The sequence below is a fragment of the Equus caballus genome, chromosome 23 (genome assembly GCF_041296265.1).
Source record: "Equus caballus isolate H_3958 breed thoroughbred chromosome 23, TB-T2T, whole genome shotgun sequence".
Lineage (NCBI taxonomy): Eukaryota > Metazoa > Chordata > Mammalia > Perissodactyla > Equidae > Equus > Equus caballus.
In genome coordinates, this window is record NC_091706.1 from 51,587,761 (window position 1) to 51,608,050 (window position 20,290).

At 35.6% G+C, this 20,290-nt stretch overlaps 1 protein-coding gene across 7 annotated transcripts in view; it reads right to left on the reverse strand.

Annotated features, from left to right (window-relative positions):
• HAUS6 (HAUS augmin like complex subunit 6) overlaps nt 1-20,290 on the reverse strand; it is a 40,108-nt gene that overhangs the window by 15,984 nt on the left and 3,834 nt on the right. For all 7 annotated transcript variants that reach the window (XM_001917455.6, XM_070248246.1, XM_070248245.1 and 4 more), the window contains exons 2-12: nt 19,724-19,819; nt 17,787-17,865; nt 16,886-17,018; nt 13,761-13,908; nt 12,680-12,745; nt 12,319-12,367; nt 9,459-9,629; nt 7,633-7,826; nt 6,405-6,531; nt 5,831-5,933; nt 104-185 (exon numbers count right to left, since the gene is read on the reverse strand). In XM_001917455.6, coding sequence (XP_001917490.4) covers nt 104-185; nt 5,831-5,933; nt 6,405-6,531; nt 7,633-7,826; nt 9,459-9,629; nt 12,319-12,367; nt 12,680-12,745; nt 13,761-13,908; nt 16,886-17,018; nt 17,787-17,865; nt 19,724-19,819 — 1,248 coding nt within the window. The remainder of the gene's footprint in view (nt 1-103; nt 186-5,830; nt 5,934-6,404; nt 6,532-7,632; nt 7,827-9,458; nt 9,630-12,318; nt 12,368-12,679; nt 12,746-13,760; nt 13,909-16,885; nt 17,019-17,786; nt 17,866-19,723; nt 19,820-20,290) is intronic.

Below are 20,290 nucleotides of genomic sequence, written 5' to 3' on the forward strand. Positions count from 1 at the left end.
AAATTATGGACTATCCCATACCAGAGAAGCTCGGAAACTGGCTAGAGATGGGACTAAATTAACGAAGGGAAAAAAGTCAATATGAAAATTAAATTTGTTTTACCTGTTGGCTAGATCACATACAGTTCCTAGCATATCACTGGCTCTTCTGCAATCATTTCCTTGCTTATGTTGCTTAGGTGTATCTAAAGGAATATAAAAATTAAATACTCTTTAATTATGTTTATACATTCTATAACATTCAGGGATCTCTTGAAATTCTACAACTTCTAAACAGAAAACAGAGGAAAATCAGAAAAATATGAATGCCAATAGGAAAATACATTTATTCAAAGGTTAAGCATAGGGGCCGGCCTGGTGGCACAGTGGTTAAGTGCACACGTTCCACTTCGGCAGCCTGGGGTTCACTGGTTCGGATCTCAGATAGGGACATGGCACCGCTTGGCAAGCCATGCTGTGGTAGGCATCCCACATACAAAGTAGAGGAACATGGGCATGGATGTTAGCTTAGGGCCAGTCCTCCTCAACAAAAAGAGGAGAATTGGCAGCAGATGGTAGCTCAGGGCTAATCTTCCTCAAAAAAAAATATGTTAAGTGTAAAGTGATAGGGAGGACAGTAAGAGAGAATATCTTATAATAGGCTTTATAAAAAGAGTGACAGCTCATACTAAACCACGTTTCCAAAAAAGTGACAGTCCATAATTCTCCAGCATTATATAGCCATGCTTCACATCTAAATACACATATCATGCAATTACTAAATAAACTACCAAGGCCAAAAAGCTATAGTACTTAGTATATTTCAGCCCAGCATCTAATGACATCAGTCAACTAACGCATCTATTCTTCAACATATCAGTGAATAACTATGTGCCACTACTGTACTAACAAAGAGAGAAAGAAATAAATGATGGGGACTCTGCCTTCAAGGAGTTAGTCCAGGGAAAACTATTGATGAGTAGAGAATTATGGTATACTGCTATCGTATTAGAATACAAATATACACAGAACGCAAGGAGGCAGAAAGCCACCTGAACGATGTGAAGAAGGCATGAAGGTACTGAGAGAATAAGGTACAAGTTTGTTATGCTAGAGCATAGGGTATATCCAGTGGAAGCATGGTAGGACATGAGATTGGTGAAGAAAGCTATGGCCAGATTACAGAGGATTTGATATTCCAGGGCTCCTCTTTCAACATGTTAGCTTCTGAAAGACTTTCCCTATTTATACATGTGTCCCAAGTCTTACTATGTAAGAAGCCAATGTGTATACCATGTAAAGTTTTCCTTTTAATCCATCATAATAGTATGCCACTTTATAACATTTTCAATACCTTATGCTTTTGCATCTACTAATGGTGATAGAATTACTGATAATTATAAAACATTTAAAAAATGAGCACAAATACAACTATACCACAAACCTAGTTGACAACCATAAACTAAAATTATTACAACACAACCATAAACATCATCTGGTGTTGGTAGGCAGAGCTGATGCACGTTTGTTCTGGTATGTAAGAAAGTTTGTATGGTAAAAGCTGCTGAATGAAAAAACATCTAGAGCTTTTTTCTTTTCTGTTTTCTAAAGGTAACAGGAAGCTATTGTTGTGTATTACACCAGGAGATGAAAAGGATCATATTTACATTACAGAAAGATCATTGACAGCTATTAATAATATGGAATAGGTAGAATACTGGAGGCAGAGTAGCTAGTCAGAACACAATCAGAGGTAAGAAATACGAAAACTAAACTACAGCACTTAAGATGCGAGCACAGCAAAGGAGGGGACAGATACAACAGGTGCCCTATTGTAGAAGGTAAAAAGAGAACTGAACTCACCACTACAAAACAAATCAAGCTGAAGCAGACACTGACTCCTACCATAAACACACGAGAACTGCTAAATAAAACATAAAAAAAAAAAAAAAAAGGAATGCCTAAAAAAAATAAAACTCATCATGTGCCAGGACCTAAGATGGACAGCATGATCAGAATGGTATAAGCTCAAACTGAGAAACGAAGGCTCAATGAGGCAGACTCCAGGGGTTGCGCAATGGAGATTTAATGCCTACATGACATCAAGGCCAACCCAGGCCACTCAGGCTGGGCTATAAGAGACTGCCAGAAGGCCAGAACACCGCAAAGGCTGCTCAGCCCCTAAGAAGGAGATGATAAAACTCCTGCCAACTGGACCAGGGAAGTAGCAGGGAAGCTTGCTGTCTACACCTGGAGTCCTGGAGTGAAAAAAAAGAAGAGAAGAAATTTCAAACCTTCCTAGCGTACGCAAAAGGAGGTATGAAATGCAAAATTACATTGGTTATTTGTTGTAGGAATCCCAAACCGAAGACATTAACTGGTCTAGTCCAAGGGAAACACCTGGGCCCCTATGCCACCCTGAGAAACCAGTCTACAACCCAGGGCCCACACGACTCCTCCAGGGGTGGGGAGACCGACTAAAGCTGAGGGTAAGGTCAAATATTTTAATAGGAAGCAAACAACTATGAAAATCAGCAGGCAGGGCATATAGGAGCACAAGTAGCTGAAACACAGAGATGTCAGAAAAATGTAAAAAGATAAAATCAGTACATTTTAAATGATTAGCAAAAAAGAAACAACAGAAGCCATAATGAAAGAAGATTACACCATGGCAAAGAACAGGCAGTTTTGGAAAAAAAGCAAATGAAAAGTACATTCATGAAAACTATATACTAAAGGAACATGTCAAAAGGGAGATTAAACATAACTAAAGAGATAATTAGTGAACCATAAGAGAAATCCAAGGAAATCACCCAGAATGCAGCCCAGAGTTACAAAGAGGTTATAAACATGAACGAGAAGACATATGGAGGGCAGAATGAGAAGTCTCGACAATAAGAGTTCCAGAAGGAAAAGATCAAAAGAATGAGAGGCAGTATTAGAAGAGATATTAGTGAATAAATTTCCAGAATGAAGATAGGAGACTTCACATTAAATAAGCATCCCACATGCCACAACTAGAAGGACTCACAACTAAAAATACACAGCTATGTACTGGGGGGCTTTGGGGAGGAAAAGAAAACGAAAAAGAAAAAATCTTAGGGGCCAGCCCATTGGCACAGCAGTTAAGTGCGCACATTCCGCTTCGGCGGCCCAGGGTTTGCTGGCTCAGATCCCGGGTGTGGAGATGGCACCACTTGCCAAGCCACGCTGTGGCAGGCGTCCCATATATCAAGTAGAGGAAGATGGGCATGAATGTTAGCTCAGGGCCAGTCTTCCTCAGCAAAAAGAGGAGGATTGGTGGCAGACGTTAGCTCAGGGCAAATCTTCCTCAAAAAAAAAAAAAAAAGAAGAAAAAATTTTTTTTAAAAAGTATCAGAAATAACAGAAGGCAGAAAACAATGAGATCACATCATCAAAGTCCTAAGGAAAAGTAAGTGTTGATCTAGAATCCTATATCCAGCCAAACTATCAGTCAGGAATAAGTGAAAATAAAGACATTTTCACAGAAAGACTAAGAGATTTTACTATTCAGGATCTATTGCTAAAAGAACTAAAGGATACATTTCAAGATATACATCTCAAAAGGAGTAGAACAAAATGAGTATTCTTGACCAAAAAGAAAAAAAAATCAGTAAATGTGTTGATAAATCTAAATACACAACAGTTTTTAAGAACAATTCCTATCCATGTCATTAAAAGAAAGGGGTGGGGCATTATTCTACAACAAAAGCCAATTAAGAAGACAAAACAACCAAATGCAATGAGTGAACCTTCCTTGGATCCTGGTCCAAAAAATAAACATCTACAAAGGACATTTTTCAGTATAATAAGAGGAATTTTATTCATAAACTTTAAAACGTCAGAACAGTAACACATATAGTTAGAAATACACATATGTAGTGAAATTATTTTTATACACATAGATCAGAATAAACATAAGATTCAGGATAGTGGTTATATCCACAAATGCAGGGAGAATGGGGCAAGGACAGATGGATACCCAAGGATTAACTATATATGTATTTCAAAAAAGAATCTAAAGCAAATATTGCAAAGCTTTGACAAAAAAGAATGTTCAGTAAACAGATATTTAAACTATTCCTTGTACTTTTTAACATGCTGAAATGTAATTTAAAAAAACAATTTAAACGAAAATTACTTCAAGTAAGATGTAATATGTAAAGTGTAGGAGGGGAAAAAAAGCTGTTTTACTACTAAAAGTATAAAATAATGGTAAGGTCCCCCAGCTCAGATCAAGGCTCTACCCTGGGGGGAAAAAAAAGGGAATCCCAAGAGTACAAATTTTGCAATGTCTGGAAGAGAGGGTTACCTCCAAAGAACCTCTCAAACACTTCTAAAATGTGAACTTCTAAATGGACTTCCTGAACAAACAAACAGGCCCTCACTTTCCAGGCTGATACAGAAATCTCCAAATGGACATGAGGACAATGCCATGGTTTCAAAGGGCCTCAAGTAAGTCTGTGAGAGGGCAAAGGCCCTTTCCAAACTGAAGGGAGCACAGTGCCAACCCAACATGCCAGAGCTATCAAAGTAATTCTATCGTCCTAAGTCATGCTGTCTGCAGCTCTTTTTCATTCATTTCATTCTCTTCTGTCTACTCCTATCCCGAGCCTTGCTGTCTTCTATGATCTTTCCCAACCACTGTTCTCTCCACATACACCTGACTCCCAAACCAATCACCTACCCCAGATGTGTTCCCGCTTTTCTTCCTAAGTCCAGTGCTAAACTGCTGCCATGGCCTCTGGCCTGCCTGAACTCAACTACAGCCTATATGTATTACCTGCTCCAGCTTGGCTATATAATTCATACCTTTTTTATTCACTTATTACCCCACCTATCTACCTAACATTTACTGAACCCAATGAAATTTCTTGTACACAAGTACTGGGCAATAGGGGAAACTGAACAAGAAATGGATATTAGATATTATAGAGAAATTAATTTTTTAGGTGTAATAATGGTACGATAGTTGAGGAAATTAAACATGAGATATTGGAGAATTACTGTTAATTTTTTAGGTGTGATATTACTCAGCAGTTACAGAGGAAAGTCCCTATTTTTATGGAAATGCATGCCCAAACACTTAGAATCAAGTGTTACAATGTCTAGAACTTACTTGGTTGAGCAAAAATACAAACATACATATATACAAAAATACAAATATATAATGCAAATATGGCAGATGTTAATTGTTGAAACATGTGCTAAGTATTCAGGCAATTACTGTACTAATCTTTCATGTTAAAAAATCGTGGGCTTCTACATAAAAGTCTGTAAACCAATGTTTATAGTAGCATTACTCATAATAGCCAAATGGTGGAAACAACCCAAATGTCTATCAACTGATCAATGGATAAACAAAATGTAGTTTAGTTATACAACAGAAGGTATTCATAAAAAGCAATGAAGTACTGATACATGCTGCAACTTGGATGAACTTTGAAAACACTGTGCAAAGTGAAAAACTGTGCAAGTGAAAAAAGCCAGACATAAAAAGCTTCATATTATACGACTCCATTTATATGAAATATCCAGAATAGGCAAAATAGAGACAGGAAACACACTAGTGGCTGCTATGGACCGAGCGAGGGGGAAATGGGGAGTGCCTGCTTAAGCAGAACGAGGTATCCTTTTGAGGCAATGAAAATATTCTGGAACTAGACAGTGGTGACGGTTGCATAACTCTGTGAATTTACTAAATGCTACACACATTTCAGCATCACAAAAAATGGGGAAAAAAAACAAGAAAGAATGCAAAGGAACCGTTATCATAGTGAGAAATACTGATGGGAAGAAAGTTTAAAAGAGAAAAAAATAAACCACCAACCTGGAAGTGAAGCAGGATACTGTAAAAGAATACTCCTTGCATATACTTCTTCTGAGGCAGGATCAAACGAAAGGGGAGACATAGGCGGTAAAAGATCCACAGCCTTAAAACAAAGAATTCCTAATTTTTAAATATGTACATTTTACTCACTACCACAATAACAACACTAAGTTAATCTATGAATGGATGATTATTCCCTCCCTAAAAAAGAGAATTACCAAGCATCTAAATTATCTTATAACTATTTTTAAACCAAGGAGTACAATATTAGGAACAAGGGAACAACTTTGTCTTCTAACTGTGCCTCAAATGTTAAGAGTAAACATCAAGAGGAATGTCTCATTTTCTTTTTTAATACAATTCTCTCATTCTAAAAATATTACCTATAAATCATAACAGTAGTTTGGTGAATACTCTAATATGAATATAGAAAAATTAAAGAAACAAAAACTTTTGAGATGCAAAGATGACAAACATACACACACATAGCATTTCTAGGTCACTTGTAACATGATAAATGAAGAGATTGCCTTATATTAAACTATTCTCCAAAAAGCAAGGTAACCTTACTTACTGGAGTCCAACCTTTAATTAGACTGAAAGGAGACAGCCCAAGAAATTCTTTCCACTTTTTATGCCATTCTCCTTGTCTTTCAGCAATAGAATGTCTTATAGTTGTGAGCTCTTCTTTTAGTTTATACCTACGATGGCATAAAAAATAACTTCATTCAAAACATGCATACATAAAAAAGCTATTAAGTAAATTTTAAGAACACAATAGTTTGTAGAGAAGAGGAAGAAAATATAACTGAAAGTTCAACCAATACAGCACATATAAGTTGAATAAATTCTCACAGTGAACATTCATAATCTAAAATACTTTTTCAAGACCAGAAAGCAATCATACATCTATTATCCCATTTATCTTTTTTTTTTTTTTTGCTGCTAAATATTTACTATTTTTATTCATTTATTTATTTTTATTGAGGTCACATTGGTTGATAAGATTATGTAAATTTCAGGTGTACATCACTGTGTTTCGACTTCTGTATAGACTACATCGTCTTCACCGCCAAAAGTCTAGGGGCCATCCATCACCGTACACATGTGCCACTCTACCCCTTTCACCCCATTTATCTTTAAAACACAATTTCTGGGGCCAGCCTTGTGGCCAAGTGGTTAAGTTCACGCGCTCTGCTTCGGCAGCCTACGGTTTCGCCGGTTTGGATCCTGGGTGAGGACATGGCACCGCTCCTCAGGCCATGCTGAGGCAGCGTCCCACACCGCACAACCAGAGGCACTCACAACTAGAATATACAACTATGTGCCGGGGGACTTTGGGAAGAAAAAGGAAAATCAAAATCTTTAAAAAAATTAAATAATAAAATACAATTTCTTTCCCGATTCTCAACTCAAATCGAAATTCTACTCCCACTCTCTGTCCACTCCTGAAGGCAGCCAATACCTCCCAGTCACTCTGCTCAAATAAAAGAATTTTTTAAGGGCTAGTTTTATTAGTAGACCCCACAAAAGAAAAGCTACAAAAAAGTTAAAATTATTTCATAAAGAATTATCACTCAGGGCAAATAATTTATTCCAGACAAAAAGAAAAGCACACTGGTTTTCCTTTATACTTCATGTGTCTCTCGGAGTTGATGGTGCAAAGTTTTTGAGTACTAGTAAGATTTTCACACATTTTGCCAAAGCTAAAGAGTTGTTAACTATACAAGGTATGCTGAGAAACTGTCAAAACTACCCTAATCCTCCCCGCGATAAATTAACAGAAGATCTTTTGAGTGTACCTCATATACTTCAGATCTGACAGTCTTGCTCTCTGAAGTTTGGTCTCCTTTTCAATGACGCGAAGGTCTATTGTCAGTGGTGCTGGGTCAGCCTGACCACGTTCGTATTTCATTACTTTCAAGACTTCATTTAATAACTGAATAACTGTTAAGAGGTTCAAGTTTCCAGCCTCATAAACACTTCCTATGTGCAACTAAGGATTCAGAGACAAAAAAAGATAAACTACTACATAAATATATTTATGTTAAAGAAGAGTGAAAAAAATAAAATGTCTACCTAAAAATAAAACTATATAAATAATTTTGGTCCAAAGAAAACTACTGTAGAAGAATTAACATGCCATGCTACATTTTTATACTATGCAAAAAGTTGAATACCAGAATAAAAGTAATGCAAATAAATGGAAAGCAAAATAAAGATTGAGGAGAGAGAGCAGGTCTGGAGAAAGATCATGAATTCATGTTTTAACAAAAGTTGCAGACAGATGCGCCCTAAAGACTGAATCCAAATCTAGGCATGTTTATTTGGCCTGTACAGTTTCAGTGTTTTAAAATCATTTGAATTAGTTGCCAATATTTTAAACATCATAGATTTCACATAAAAATTACTATTTCTCCAAAGACCTTATCACTTCCTACTTTCTCCCCATTGTTACAATTAGTGTACTTCATTCATACATACTACCTGCCTAGCCTCTTTAGGAATCTGAGTTTGCAGGTCCTGATTTTTCTGTACTCTGAATTGGAAGCGCCTGTCACATTACCTATTAAAGTGAAAGCTTTTCAGGGCCACAACGATTTCTTGTCTTTGTATCCCCTATTCTATAATCAATACCTGGCATATAGTAGATGCTTTAATAAACTATAATTTTACTAAGAAACAAACGTAAGCTATCCAGACGGAAATGTCCCATAAGCAAGTAGAAATAATTTGATGGAGTTTGGGGTGAAGGGAAGAGACTGGAAACACCAATTTGAGAGGATTATTGTACAGGAGGCTGATGAAGTCTCAGAACTGGATAAGAAAATACAGATGAATTCATAATGTGAGCAAGAAAAGGGGGCATTAAAGAAACCATAGGGAACACTTCCATTCAAAAGTTAGACAGAAAAAGGATCCAATAGAAAAAACTGTGAAGAGTGGTTTGAAAAATCACAGGACAGCAGAGACACTGAGGTCACAAAAGCTAAAGGAAGGAAAGACTTTAAATTACTTAATAGCATCAAGATGAAAGAGAAACCAGCGGCTAGAGACTCTTTAAAAAGACATTTAGTGAGGCCGGCCCCGAGGCCGAGTGGTTACGTTCCCACGCTCCACTTCGGCGGCCCAGGGTTTCACCCATTCAGATCCTGGGCACAGACATGGCACCGCTCGTCAGGCCATGCTGAGGTGGCATCCCACATGCCACAACTAGAAGGACCCACAACTAGAATATACAACTATGTACGGAGGGGCTTTGGGGAGAAGAAGGAAAAATTTTTAAAACTTTAAAAATTAAAAAAAAAAAAAGACATTTAGCAATTAGGAGACAGATGATTGCTGCTCTCTTTGAATATTTATAAAGAACTAGTACTGTATCATCTTCCTGCCAAGTAACCTCCTACCATCCACACTGTATGATGCAGCACCGTACAAGGAACAGACAATTGATAAAAATTGATGCATATAAACATACACACCCTAAACAGTGGCCCTTTTTATGAAACTTTTACTAGATATACTCACAAAAATAAATTCTGAGAACAGTAGAAAAACAATATATATTATATAAAATACTTATGTGAAGGGAGTTTTCCCAAAATCTTCCTTAATATCAAATACTTACCTGACACATTTGTTTCTCAATTCTGTCAAGTAAGAGCCTGGGAATGTTGATAGCAACGTCAGTTCCATCTAAAGTATACTGGTTAACGAGACTAAGTACTGAACTAACAATTTCTCTCTCTTTTTCCAAAAATGTGAGTGTTTCATTCACTGAAGCCCACAAAGACCGGACCTTTGAAAACAGAGACAAACAAAATATTGAAGTCTACACATAATCTGTACATACATTAAAGAAATGTAAGATACAAATACATGCCCACTCCCCGGAACAAATGAAGTCTTCCTCAAATGACCTGGTGAGAATACTAATTAACTGTCTATAAGCACTGATATTACTTCCAAAAGGGCTTTAAAACTAAGGAATTTCTCAGGGCCAGCAGAGTGGCGTAATGGTTAGATTCATGCACTCCACTTTGGCAGCCCAGGATTCATGAGTTTGGACCCTGGGTGTGGACCTACACTGCTCATCAGGCCATGATGTGGCAGCATCCCACATACAAAATAAAGGAAGACTGGCATAGACGTTAGCTTGGCAACAATCTTCCTCAAGCAAAAAGAGGAGCGAGATTGGCAACAGATGTTAGCTCAGGGACAGTCTTCTTCACCAAAAAAAAAAACCACTAAGGGGGGCTGGCCCCGTGGCCGAGTGGTTAAGTTCGCGCGCTCTGCTGCAGGCGGCCCAGTGTTTCGTTGGTTCGAATCCTGGGCGCGGACATGGCACTGCTCATCAAGCCACGCTGAGGCAGCGTCCCACATGCCACAACTAGAAGGACCCACAACGAAGAATACACAACTATGTACCGGGGGGCTTTGGGGAGAAAAAGGAAAAAAATAAAATCTTTAAAAAAAAAAAAAAAAACCACTAAGGAATTTCTCAGGAGAATCTATCTCACTACAATTTCCAAAACCAATCTAAGAAACCCTATTCTACCAAGATGCAATTAGCATTTCTTGTATTCTGACATGCCACCAATCTAATGGAGATTTTTCAGGGAGAAATAATAAAAGATTTTCAGGAGAAAAAAAACCACTACAGTCAATTTTAAGAATCATTCAAGTTTCAAAAAGATAAAATGTGAAAAATGATGCTTTTTTAAGAGCAAAGCATCTAAGGCATACAGTAAACTATGTTCATTAAAATTCATGTGTTAAGAATCCTCATAGTGGTCCAGCCCCGGTGGCCTAATGGCATGCTCCAATTCAAAGCACAGGTTCAGTTTCTGGGCACAGATCTACACTGTTCTGTTAGTGGCCACGCTGCACTGGCAGCCCACATACCAAAAAATAGAGGAAGACTGGCATGGATTTTAGCCCAGGGCAAATCTTCCTCAGCAAAAAAAAAAGAATACTCGTAGCACTTCTATCTTTAATAGTCAAAAACTGCAATTAACCCAAAAGTCTACCTAGAGTAAAAAGAGCACACTATGCTATATTCATAAAATAGAACACTGTACAGCAATGAGAATAAACACACTACAACTACATACACAAGAGAATGAGTGAAAGAAGTCAAACAGAAAAACAAAAGAATATATTGTATACACTCCCATTTATATAAAGTTCAAGAACAGGCAAAACTAATCTTTAGTGTAAGAAGTGAGGAGAGTGTTTACTCTTGGAGGAAATGCTTATAAATGAAAGGAGGCTCAAGGCTTCTGGCGTGCTGGTGACATTCTCTTCCTTAAACTGGATGCTGGTTACCTGCATGTGTTCACTTTGTGAAACTGTATCAAGCTATACACTGATGATTTTTACACTTTTTTGTACATACATTATGCCTCAACAGAATTTACAAAAGTGGGAGGGAGGTGGGGAAATACAACCATACACATGTTAGTGTCTGTGTCTTCCTACAGTACAAGGTAAAGTTGTCCCCAAAGGAAGACTCATTGGCTGGGAGTCTCACAGGATGGAATTTCGTGGGTGAACTTACAAAGATCCAGGACCTGGTTCTCAGATTTTTCAAGTCTAGAAATTTCATCTTGTCAATGGCTGAAAATTGACTGGACTCAGGGAAACTGAACAACATTAACCAAACTCAGGAGAGGTTGACAGCAACCTATTAAATTTACAATCAAAGATACTGAGTTCAGTAACAGGAATATTCATATTCACAAAACTGTTCATGGAATAACTGGAAGCTCCAAGAAGAAACTGACTTTGCCCGTTTTCTTCATTGCTCTAGCTCTAATATCTAGAAGAACATCTGGACATGGCAAGTGATCAATAAATATTCACTGAATGAATGAATAATGATTTCCTGAGGAGGCCACTTACCTTTTCCAGTGACAAAGTGCCTGGGAAGACAAATTAATACCCAAAGCAGCTTGATCACAGAATCCGAACAAAAAGCTTGAGAGAGATTTCATCCAAATACAAAGAAGCCTTAAGAAAATACTTCTATCCCACGTCAAAGGCAGCTTCTAAAAGCCTCAGATCATTTGTGTCTGCCAGATTCCTTCCTATTGCCAAGCCAGCTTCAATGTGACTTCTCATTTTTCTTCCATACTTATCATCTCCCATTAGTTAATGTATTTTATTCAGATAAATTAATGCTGCTGATTAAGTTACAATCAAGCTGGACTTTTCTTGCTGGCATGAAAGATTTTAAATTAACCATATTTAAAACTGCTTTTGTACATATTTAGTCTTATAAACTATATGCTAATTTTTCCATTACATTCAAGCATTTAGAGGTACCCTGTTGATGCCTTTATACAGCACTAATAATGAGTAAAATAAAAAAAGTAACAGGACTACAAAAATAAAGGATGAAAAGAATGTTAAGAGTCCAATTCAGTAAGCAAACACTGCATATCACAAAAGAAAGAATAAACTCCTCCCTTCAAAAGTTGTCTCACCTTTTGAATTTTCTCTTGTATATTACTTTGTTCGTCATAGGGTTCCATTCTAGTTAAAAAATTAAATGTCATTAGTCATTTTAAAAATTGCATAGTAATTTACCATCCAAAGAAGTACCTGATCTGCAAACCCACCCACTAACAACCATTCCAATTAAAAACAAAAATAAAATTTCAGTTCAAAGCAAGAATAATTTATTAGAACTGGACTAGGAATCAGAATTACGTGCTAGTCCTATCATCATCTGGCTACTGATACATTATTTTAACTAATGTTTCTGGGACTCTCAGTTTCCTTATGTATAAAATGCAGGAGCTAAGCTAATATCTAAGACAAGTTACAGCTCTAAAAGTCACTTACTTTTTTATTTGGTTTTGCTGTCCTATACATTCTGATCTCAAATTTCGTACTTGTTTAACTGACAATCTGCAAGAAAATATACAAAATGCCAACTATAATTCCATTACAATTAACTGTTTTAGCCTACTTTGATATTTTCCCCATTTCATATCGTTCATCAAGGCCTCTGAAGACTACTCTTCCAAAAGCACCCAGCAGCCCGCTAAAGGACTCGAGACTCCCTCTAAGAGTTACAGGAGTGATCTAACACACTGGCTATCGAAATGGACCAAGATTTCTTGGCACCAAACTCTCTGGCTCGAGTAAAAATGTTGGAGGTCAGTAAGACTACTCTGCTCTCTTATCCCTGTCACACATATCTAGGAGATAAATTTAAATGTTATATCAGACACCCAGGCAACACTGCAGTTTTAAGGCAATTGCTAGGATTTTGTAGCTTTCGTAATAGAAACAGCATGTAAAAAGTTGTCTTACTGTAGTTGTTTATAACTGTAAAAAATTAGACTCAATCTATTTCTTGAGAGTAAGAACCTTGCCCGTCTTGTTTAATGATATAGGACAAGTGCCTAAACAATATTTGGCAGATAGAAGTAACTCAAAAAAAATTGCTGAATAGATAAACCTAAATATAAAATAATATGAAATGGTTAAAGAAACTATGGAATATCTACTTGAAGGAATATCTATTTAATAGATACTCAAGTATTAAGTAGACATTAAAAGTAATACACTATGGCAATATGGAAAAATTTACAGAATGAAATACCAAGAGAAAAAAGGATACAAAATAGAATGAACATTATAATTACAGCTTAAAAATGCATATACATGTTAAAAAAAGAAAAAACACCTAAAACTGAATTCTTGAACTAAAGTGATCTTCTCCTTTTCTCTAAACTTTCATTGACAATATAACTAAAGTTTTAGAACATTTTATTCAGAAGTTATCTGGCTTTAAAATGGAAAGATAACAGCCAGGGCAGTTGAAACAGGCATGGATTATTGCCACCGAAGGCATACTGATGATGGTTGTTCAAAAAGAAAGGAATGTTCATTTTCTAACTACCAAAGTATTACTTACTGTGCATTTTCCTGATATTTTCGAGTAACAAAATCTTCTCTTTGCAAAATTTGTAAAAATCTGCTACGTGCTACATGGCATCTGGCAACGCACTTGTGCAAATCTTGTGGCTTTACGTTAAATGTCTCTGCACAATGTATAGAAGAATCTAGATGGAACACAAGATCACAAGAAACTTTAACAAGCTAATAAATATCAAAAATGTTGAATTTTTTTAATTCTAAGAGATTAACAGCCTCATATAATTAACAACTCCTTAAAAACTAGTGTACCACAGGGAGCCGGCCCCATGGCCGAGTGGTTAGGTTCGCACACTCCGCTTCGGCGGCCCCGTGTTTCACCAATTCGAATCCTGGGCGCGGACACAGCGCCACTCACCAGGCCATGCTGAGGCAGCATCCCATATGCCATGGCTGGAGGGACCCACAACTAAAAATACACAACTATGTACCCGGGGGGCTTTGGGGAGAAAAAGGAAAAAAAATAAAATCTTTAAAAGAAAAAAAAAAAAAAGCTAGTGTACCACATACAAAAAAAGATACAACCAATTTCAACAAAAGCAAGGATGACCTATTTTTAAAGTAGGCAACTAAAAGAGGATAGCTGAAGTTGACTTGTTTTACATAATTAAAAACTTTTAGAGTCCATCTGCCCAAAATAATTTTTTTCCCAAAATAATTCTTATTATCACAGCTTGATATATCCAGAACAAATACATTGTTACACATGAGCAACTTCAACTTCTTAACAGGATCTTTTAACAACTAAGGAAGGAAATCAATTGAAAGAGATGAGGTGAGATCATGTCTCTTCCACTGCTGCCCTCAGCTTTTTTTCCTAGTAAGACCAAGAGGACAGGATGACCAAATAAAATCAGTCTCCATTTCTCAAGTAATTATTGGCTATGTCACTAGATCAAAGCATGCCTTGAGAATAATCCATCCAAATATTTCAGCGTCCAAGTTTTTACCTGCAATAAATGTAATAAATTCTACTTTAAGATTGTTCAATACAATAAAAATGGATATTCTGGGAAAAAGGGACCCCACACTGCACTTAACATTACTAATCCAGGTCCTAGCATGACTCCCCAAAAAAACCACAAACAATTTCTAAATATTTAATAGGGACGAGTTTACTGAATGTAGAAGTCATCTAGAGACTGAACACGGAGTCTAGAGACTTGTCTGGAATTATTCTAAATCAAAAATAGGGCAACCCATGCTTAGAAGCCTTATGAAAAATAAACTCTTGCTAAATCCAAACACATATATTTTATATAAAATACTTTGGGTTACATGTAATTGGACTGGATCATTACTAATAGAAAAACTCGTAAAACACTTATTTTACATTAAATTTAAAATATGCAAATACTTCCAAATCAACATGACATGTACATGTTTTAAAAAATCATGCACAGAAGATAAACTGGAAAAAAAGGTTTACATGTCACATCACAAAGAAAGAACAACAAATAAGAGCTTGTACAAATAAAAAAGATCAATAACTTGAGAAAAATGGACAAAGCATATGAACATAGAGTATAAAAAGAGTATAAACTGTTCTTAAATATATGATACTATTTTCAATCTAACTAAACAGTAAGAGAAAAACAAATTAAAACTACTCTGACATTCAACTTTAACCCATGAGAGTGAAAAGGTAAAAATGTCTGATCACACACAATGTTGGTAAGCCTCTGGGAAAATAGACACTCACCACACACTGATGATAGAGGTATAAATTATCCAATCTCTACAGAAGATAATCTGGTAATAACAGCAAATTACAAGTGCACAATTTTTTTGACCAAGGAAACTGTCTTCCAGGATTTACACACACACACACACAATATATACACTTGAACATAAACAAACTGATATATGTATAAAGTTTCTCACTGTAGCATTGTTCTTGTAAGAAAAGATTAAGAAAGTCAAAAGTCTGTCGGCAGAAGACTGATTAAATACATTATGGTACATCCATTCAAATACGCAGTTCTAAAGAAAGAGAACGAGAATAATGAAGCTCTGTGAACTGACATGGGATGATCTCCAATATATACTGTTATGTTAAAAACACAAAATTCAAAACCAGATGTCTGTCACCATTTAGGGTTTTAAAAAAAAGAAACTATACATATTTATTTGTATTATTGAGTACACTGACTGCTTCTAGGAAAGAAAACTATGTAGTTAGAGAACAGGGGAGGAAGATAGCCTTTTCACCTCTTGATTTTTGAGAAATGTTATCCATTCAAAATAAGTAAAACATACAGACATAATATGTGCACTAAAAAAAAGAACTTAGGGGGCCGGCCCTGTGGCCAAGTGGTTAAGTTCACGTGCTCTGCTTTGGCGGTCTAGGGTTTCGCTGGTTCAAATCCTGGGTGCAGACATGGCACCGCTCATCAGGCCACGCTGAGGCGGCGTTCCACATGCCACAACTAGAAGGACCCACAACTGAAAAAAAATACACAACTATGTACCGGGAGAAAAAGGAAAAATAAAACCTTTAAAAATATATATATATTAAAAAAGAAGAACTTAAAGAAAATAAACATCCCAATATTTTGTTTCTATAAATTAGCAAATAGATCAAATTCCTTTAACACAGAAATTTCTAACAAGAAAATTCAAACACATTGCCAGTAGCCAAAACAAATTTCAAACAAATTTGACACAACATTTAATACAGTGCATTAGAGGCAAACTATAACCTGCAGGTCTTATCGGGCCCACTGGCTATTTTTGTGAGGTCAGCAAGCTAGGAATGCTTTCTACATTTTTAAAATGCTGTATTTAAAAAAAAAAACCAGAGAGGTATGTAACAGAGAGTCTGTGTGGTCCACAAAGTTTAAAATATTTACTATCTGGCCTTATATAGAAAATGTTTCCAACACTTGTATTAGAACACAATAAAATAATCTGAATAATTACTTATGTTCATTATGAAGGGATTTCAGACTACAGTTCCAGTAGAATATTAACTGTTTTTTGAGTTAAATTAATGTTTTTATCTTACCTTGCTTTAATAAAATCTCTTGATGATTTACAAATTGTGAAGAAGAACAAAAATTTAAGAATCAAAACAGAAAAATGCCTACTATAAGCTTAACTTACTTTTAGAATGGGTTTTTATATATTTTACTGCAACAAATCTTGCAAAATGATACATCAGATGAATAAACTTAGGACCACCGGGAGAAAGAAATAGTGAGCCAACAACTTGAGGAAAGCTACTTCCACATTCAGCCTATGGAAAAAAAGAGAGAAGACAATCTGAAGACCTTATCAACAATAAGCTTTATATTTACATCATACTATTTTTGAATCGTAACAGGATTGATCAGGATTATTCCATTTGAACCAAAGTTGAATTTTTGAATCTTTCTAAATTCTTGGTAGACTTGGTCACAAAAAATAAGTACAGGGCCCAGCCCCGTGGTGCAGCAGTTAAGTCCACAGGTTCTGCTTCTCGGCAGCCCGGGGTTCGCCGATACAGATCCCGGGTGTGGACATGGCACCACTTGGCACACCATGCTGTGGTAGGCGTCCCACATATCAAGTAGAGGAAGATGGGCATGGATGTTAGCTCAGGGCCAGTCTTCCTCAGCAAAAAGAGGAGCATTGGCAGCAGTTAGCTCAGGGCTAATCTTCCTCAAAAAAAAGTACAATATAAAGCCACAATTATTGATACTATTTGGGGACATAAGCTAAAATAATCTATGGTCAAAAAAGTTTTCTTTAAACAAAAACTGTAACACAAATTCCCAGGAACTCGAAAATCTATCTCTTATGCACCCAGCCAGTAAAGCTGGTTTCCTAGAAATATAAAAAATGCCAACCAAAACCATCAAAAAGTATTACTCTAATTAATACTTCCTTGTTTATACTGTTAGGATATAAGCATTAAAAAGATTTCACCTCTAAAAAATTGCGTAATTAAATAAAGCCAGAAAAAAAAAATGAATGCAGTTTTCAACTTCTTAAAGTTTGCATCTTCCAGAAAGAGAATACTTACAGAAATCTTTTTTAACCAATCACAGCAATGTTTCCGGAATTCAGTATCACTTTTTTGGTCAAATGGAGGCCAACAAAGTCTTAAAAACAAAAATAAAAGCATTAGAATTATTTTTTAAAAAAGCAAAATTTAAAAACATCAATCTTATCTCCTATACTAGAAACAATGCTAAAGGAATCAAGGCTAACAGTCATAGATTTCAACTAAAGATAGACACCAATCTGTGAGAAATTGGGTGTGTTTCTTTATAGTAAATATCTACAGGGTTGAGTTCAGTTTAGCACAAATAATCAGTGAATATATATATTAAATGAAGGAATGAATCACTCTTAAAATTACTGAAAATCAGCTAAAGAATACAACACTCTCAATGGATTCACTGGACTAACACATAAAGATGGTATAAATAAATTAGTCTTTTGAGGCTGGAAAAAAAACCCACACAAACAATTACATATGAAAAGCACAGAAAAAGGAATGGTGTAAGAGCTTCTGACGTCTAGAGATAACCCATATCAGAGTCACTGGGTGCTATTGCTTTGTGGATAAGCAAGATGTAAAATTATTAAAAAGAAAAGTTTTGCCTCAGCTTTAGTCAAAAATAATAGACTTTAAAATTTACCTATTGCTTTCCCCTGATAATCAGTTTTGTCTAAATTTTTATTCCAGCATAATGATTTGTTTAGGACTCCGTATTTTTTATATTTCTATAGCATAGCATACATTCTAGATTCATAGAGAAGAATTAACTATGCATAGGAAAAAAGACTAAAAGGCAGAATGCCAACAGTAATATTCTCTGGTTAATAGGTTTAGGAATGATTTTTACTTCCTTCTTTACATTTTTCTGTATTTTCTGAATTGCTTAAAATGAGCTGTATTTTGCTTATAATCAGTAAAAAAAAATCAGAAAATCTATTTTTAATTGGGCAGAGGAAGCCCTATATCTTAATGATAGAGATATCCAAAAAATGTTTCAAAAATACCACGTTTCCTGGTCACTTATAACGTTGAAGGCAAAATATGAATAAATTATCAAAAATAAAAACAATGCCCTAAACAATGGACTTACTTGTCACTTTTCTATCTAAGAGGATGATGCTACAATATAAATACCAAAACAAATTTGAACATTTTTTCTGACAGAAGAAAACTAAATCACATGCAAAATAACTCAGAACCAAAGCTAGTAAGTATTCACATTTTTATCTCCTCCTTAAACTATTTAATATTCAATAGTGTATAACAATAAGCTAAACTTAATAGGAATGATTTTTGCCTACAGCACTTGACATTTTAATATACACAATCATGCGTCACTTGATGGGGATACGTTTTGACAACTAGGTGATTTCAGCATTGTGCACAAACCTAGATGGTATAGCCTACTACACACCTAGGCTCTATGGTACTAATTTTATGGGACCACCGTCATACATGCAGTCCATTGCTGACCAAAACGTCATTATGTGGTGCATGACTGTATCATTGACAAAAATAAAAAGTAAAAATACACAAAACAAATAACATTGTCTATAAGAAAAGGAGTAAGGCAGGGGTAACTAACAACAACAAAAAATATATATATAAGGCAAATTGAATGTACTGATAAATTGGTGCCAGTTAATTGTCTTGCCTAATAATTAAAACTAGGAAGAATGTTAGTAACTAATTTTATAAAACAAAATCTATCTTACCTATGTAATATACAATGATTGTAAGGTATATGATTTTAAGATAACTACAAAAGAAAAACCATGCAGATTTATAAAGGTTAAGCACTAAATCTGCAAGACTCAAAACTGCTTTTTGTGACTTTGATTCAAAATAACATTCAAAAGCCAAAAGTTGAAATTCTGGCTTCTATCAAGGCATAGTCTCTTTCCGAATCTGAGAATGATTTCTCACAAAAAGAAAATGAAATCACTTTTACTCACTTGAAAACTTCTTTGGTGAGAGACTGGTCCAGCGTTTGAAACAAAAAATAAGAAACTATTTGAAAGGCATCACGGTTCAGCTTGTCAAACATGTTCCTAGTAGTTTGAAAAGAAATAGAAGCAGAAAAAAGAAACGAAAATGGTTAATATAACTAAACACCATCAAAAGCTGTATGAGTTGACAAAAATTAATATTTTTCATTCTCTTCAAGAAATCAAGGCAAATTAATTTTTCCATTCATGTAAATTTTTATAACCAATTAACAAAAACATACATTAAGGTTCTATTTTCTGATGCTGAAAACACAGATCAAATAAAAGAAAACTGGGAGAACTTGCTTTATTGCAATGAAAACATTCTACAAAAAGAAAAGGAAAGCCTAATTAGGTGGAGAGAAAACCATGGCCTACGACATGATGATGATGATGATATCAACCATATTTACTGAATAACAATAAATAGCTAATATTATTAAGCTGACTATTTGCCAGGTATTAATTTAAGCCTTTTACAGGCAGTAACTCATCTAATCTTCACCACAATCATATGAGGTTAAGCACTGTGCT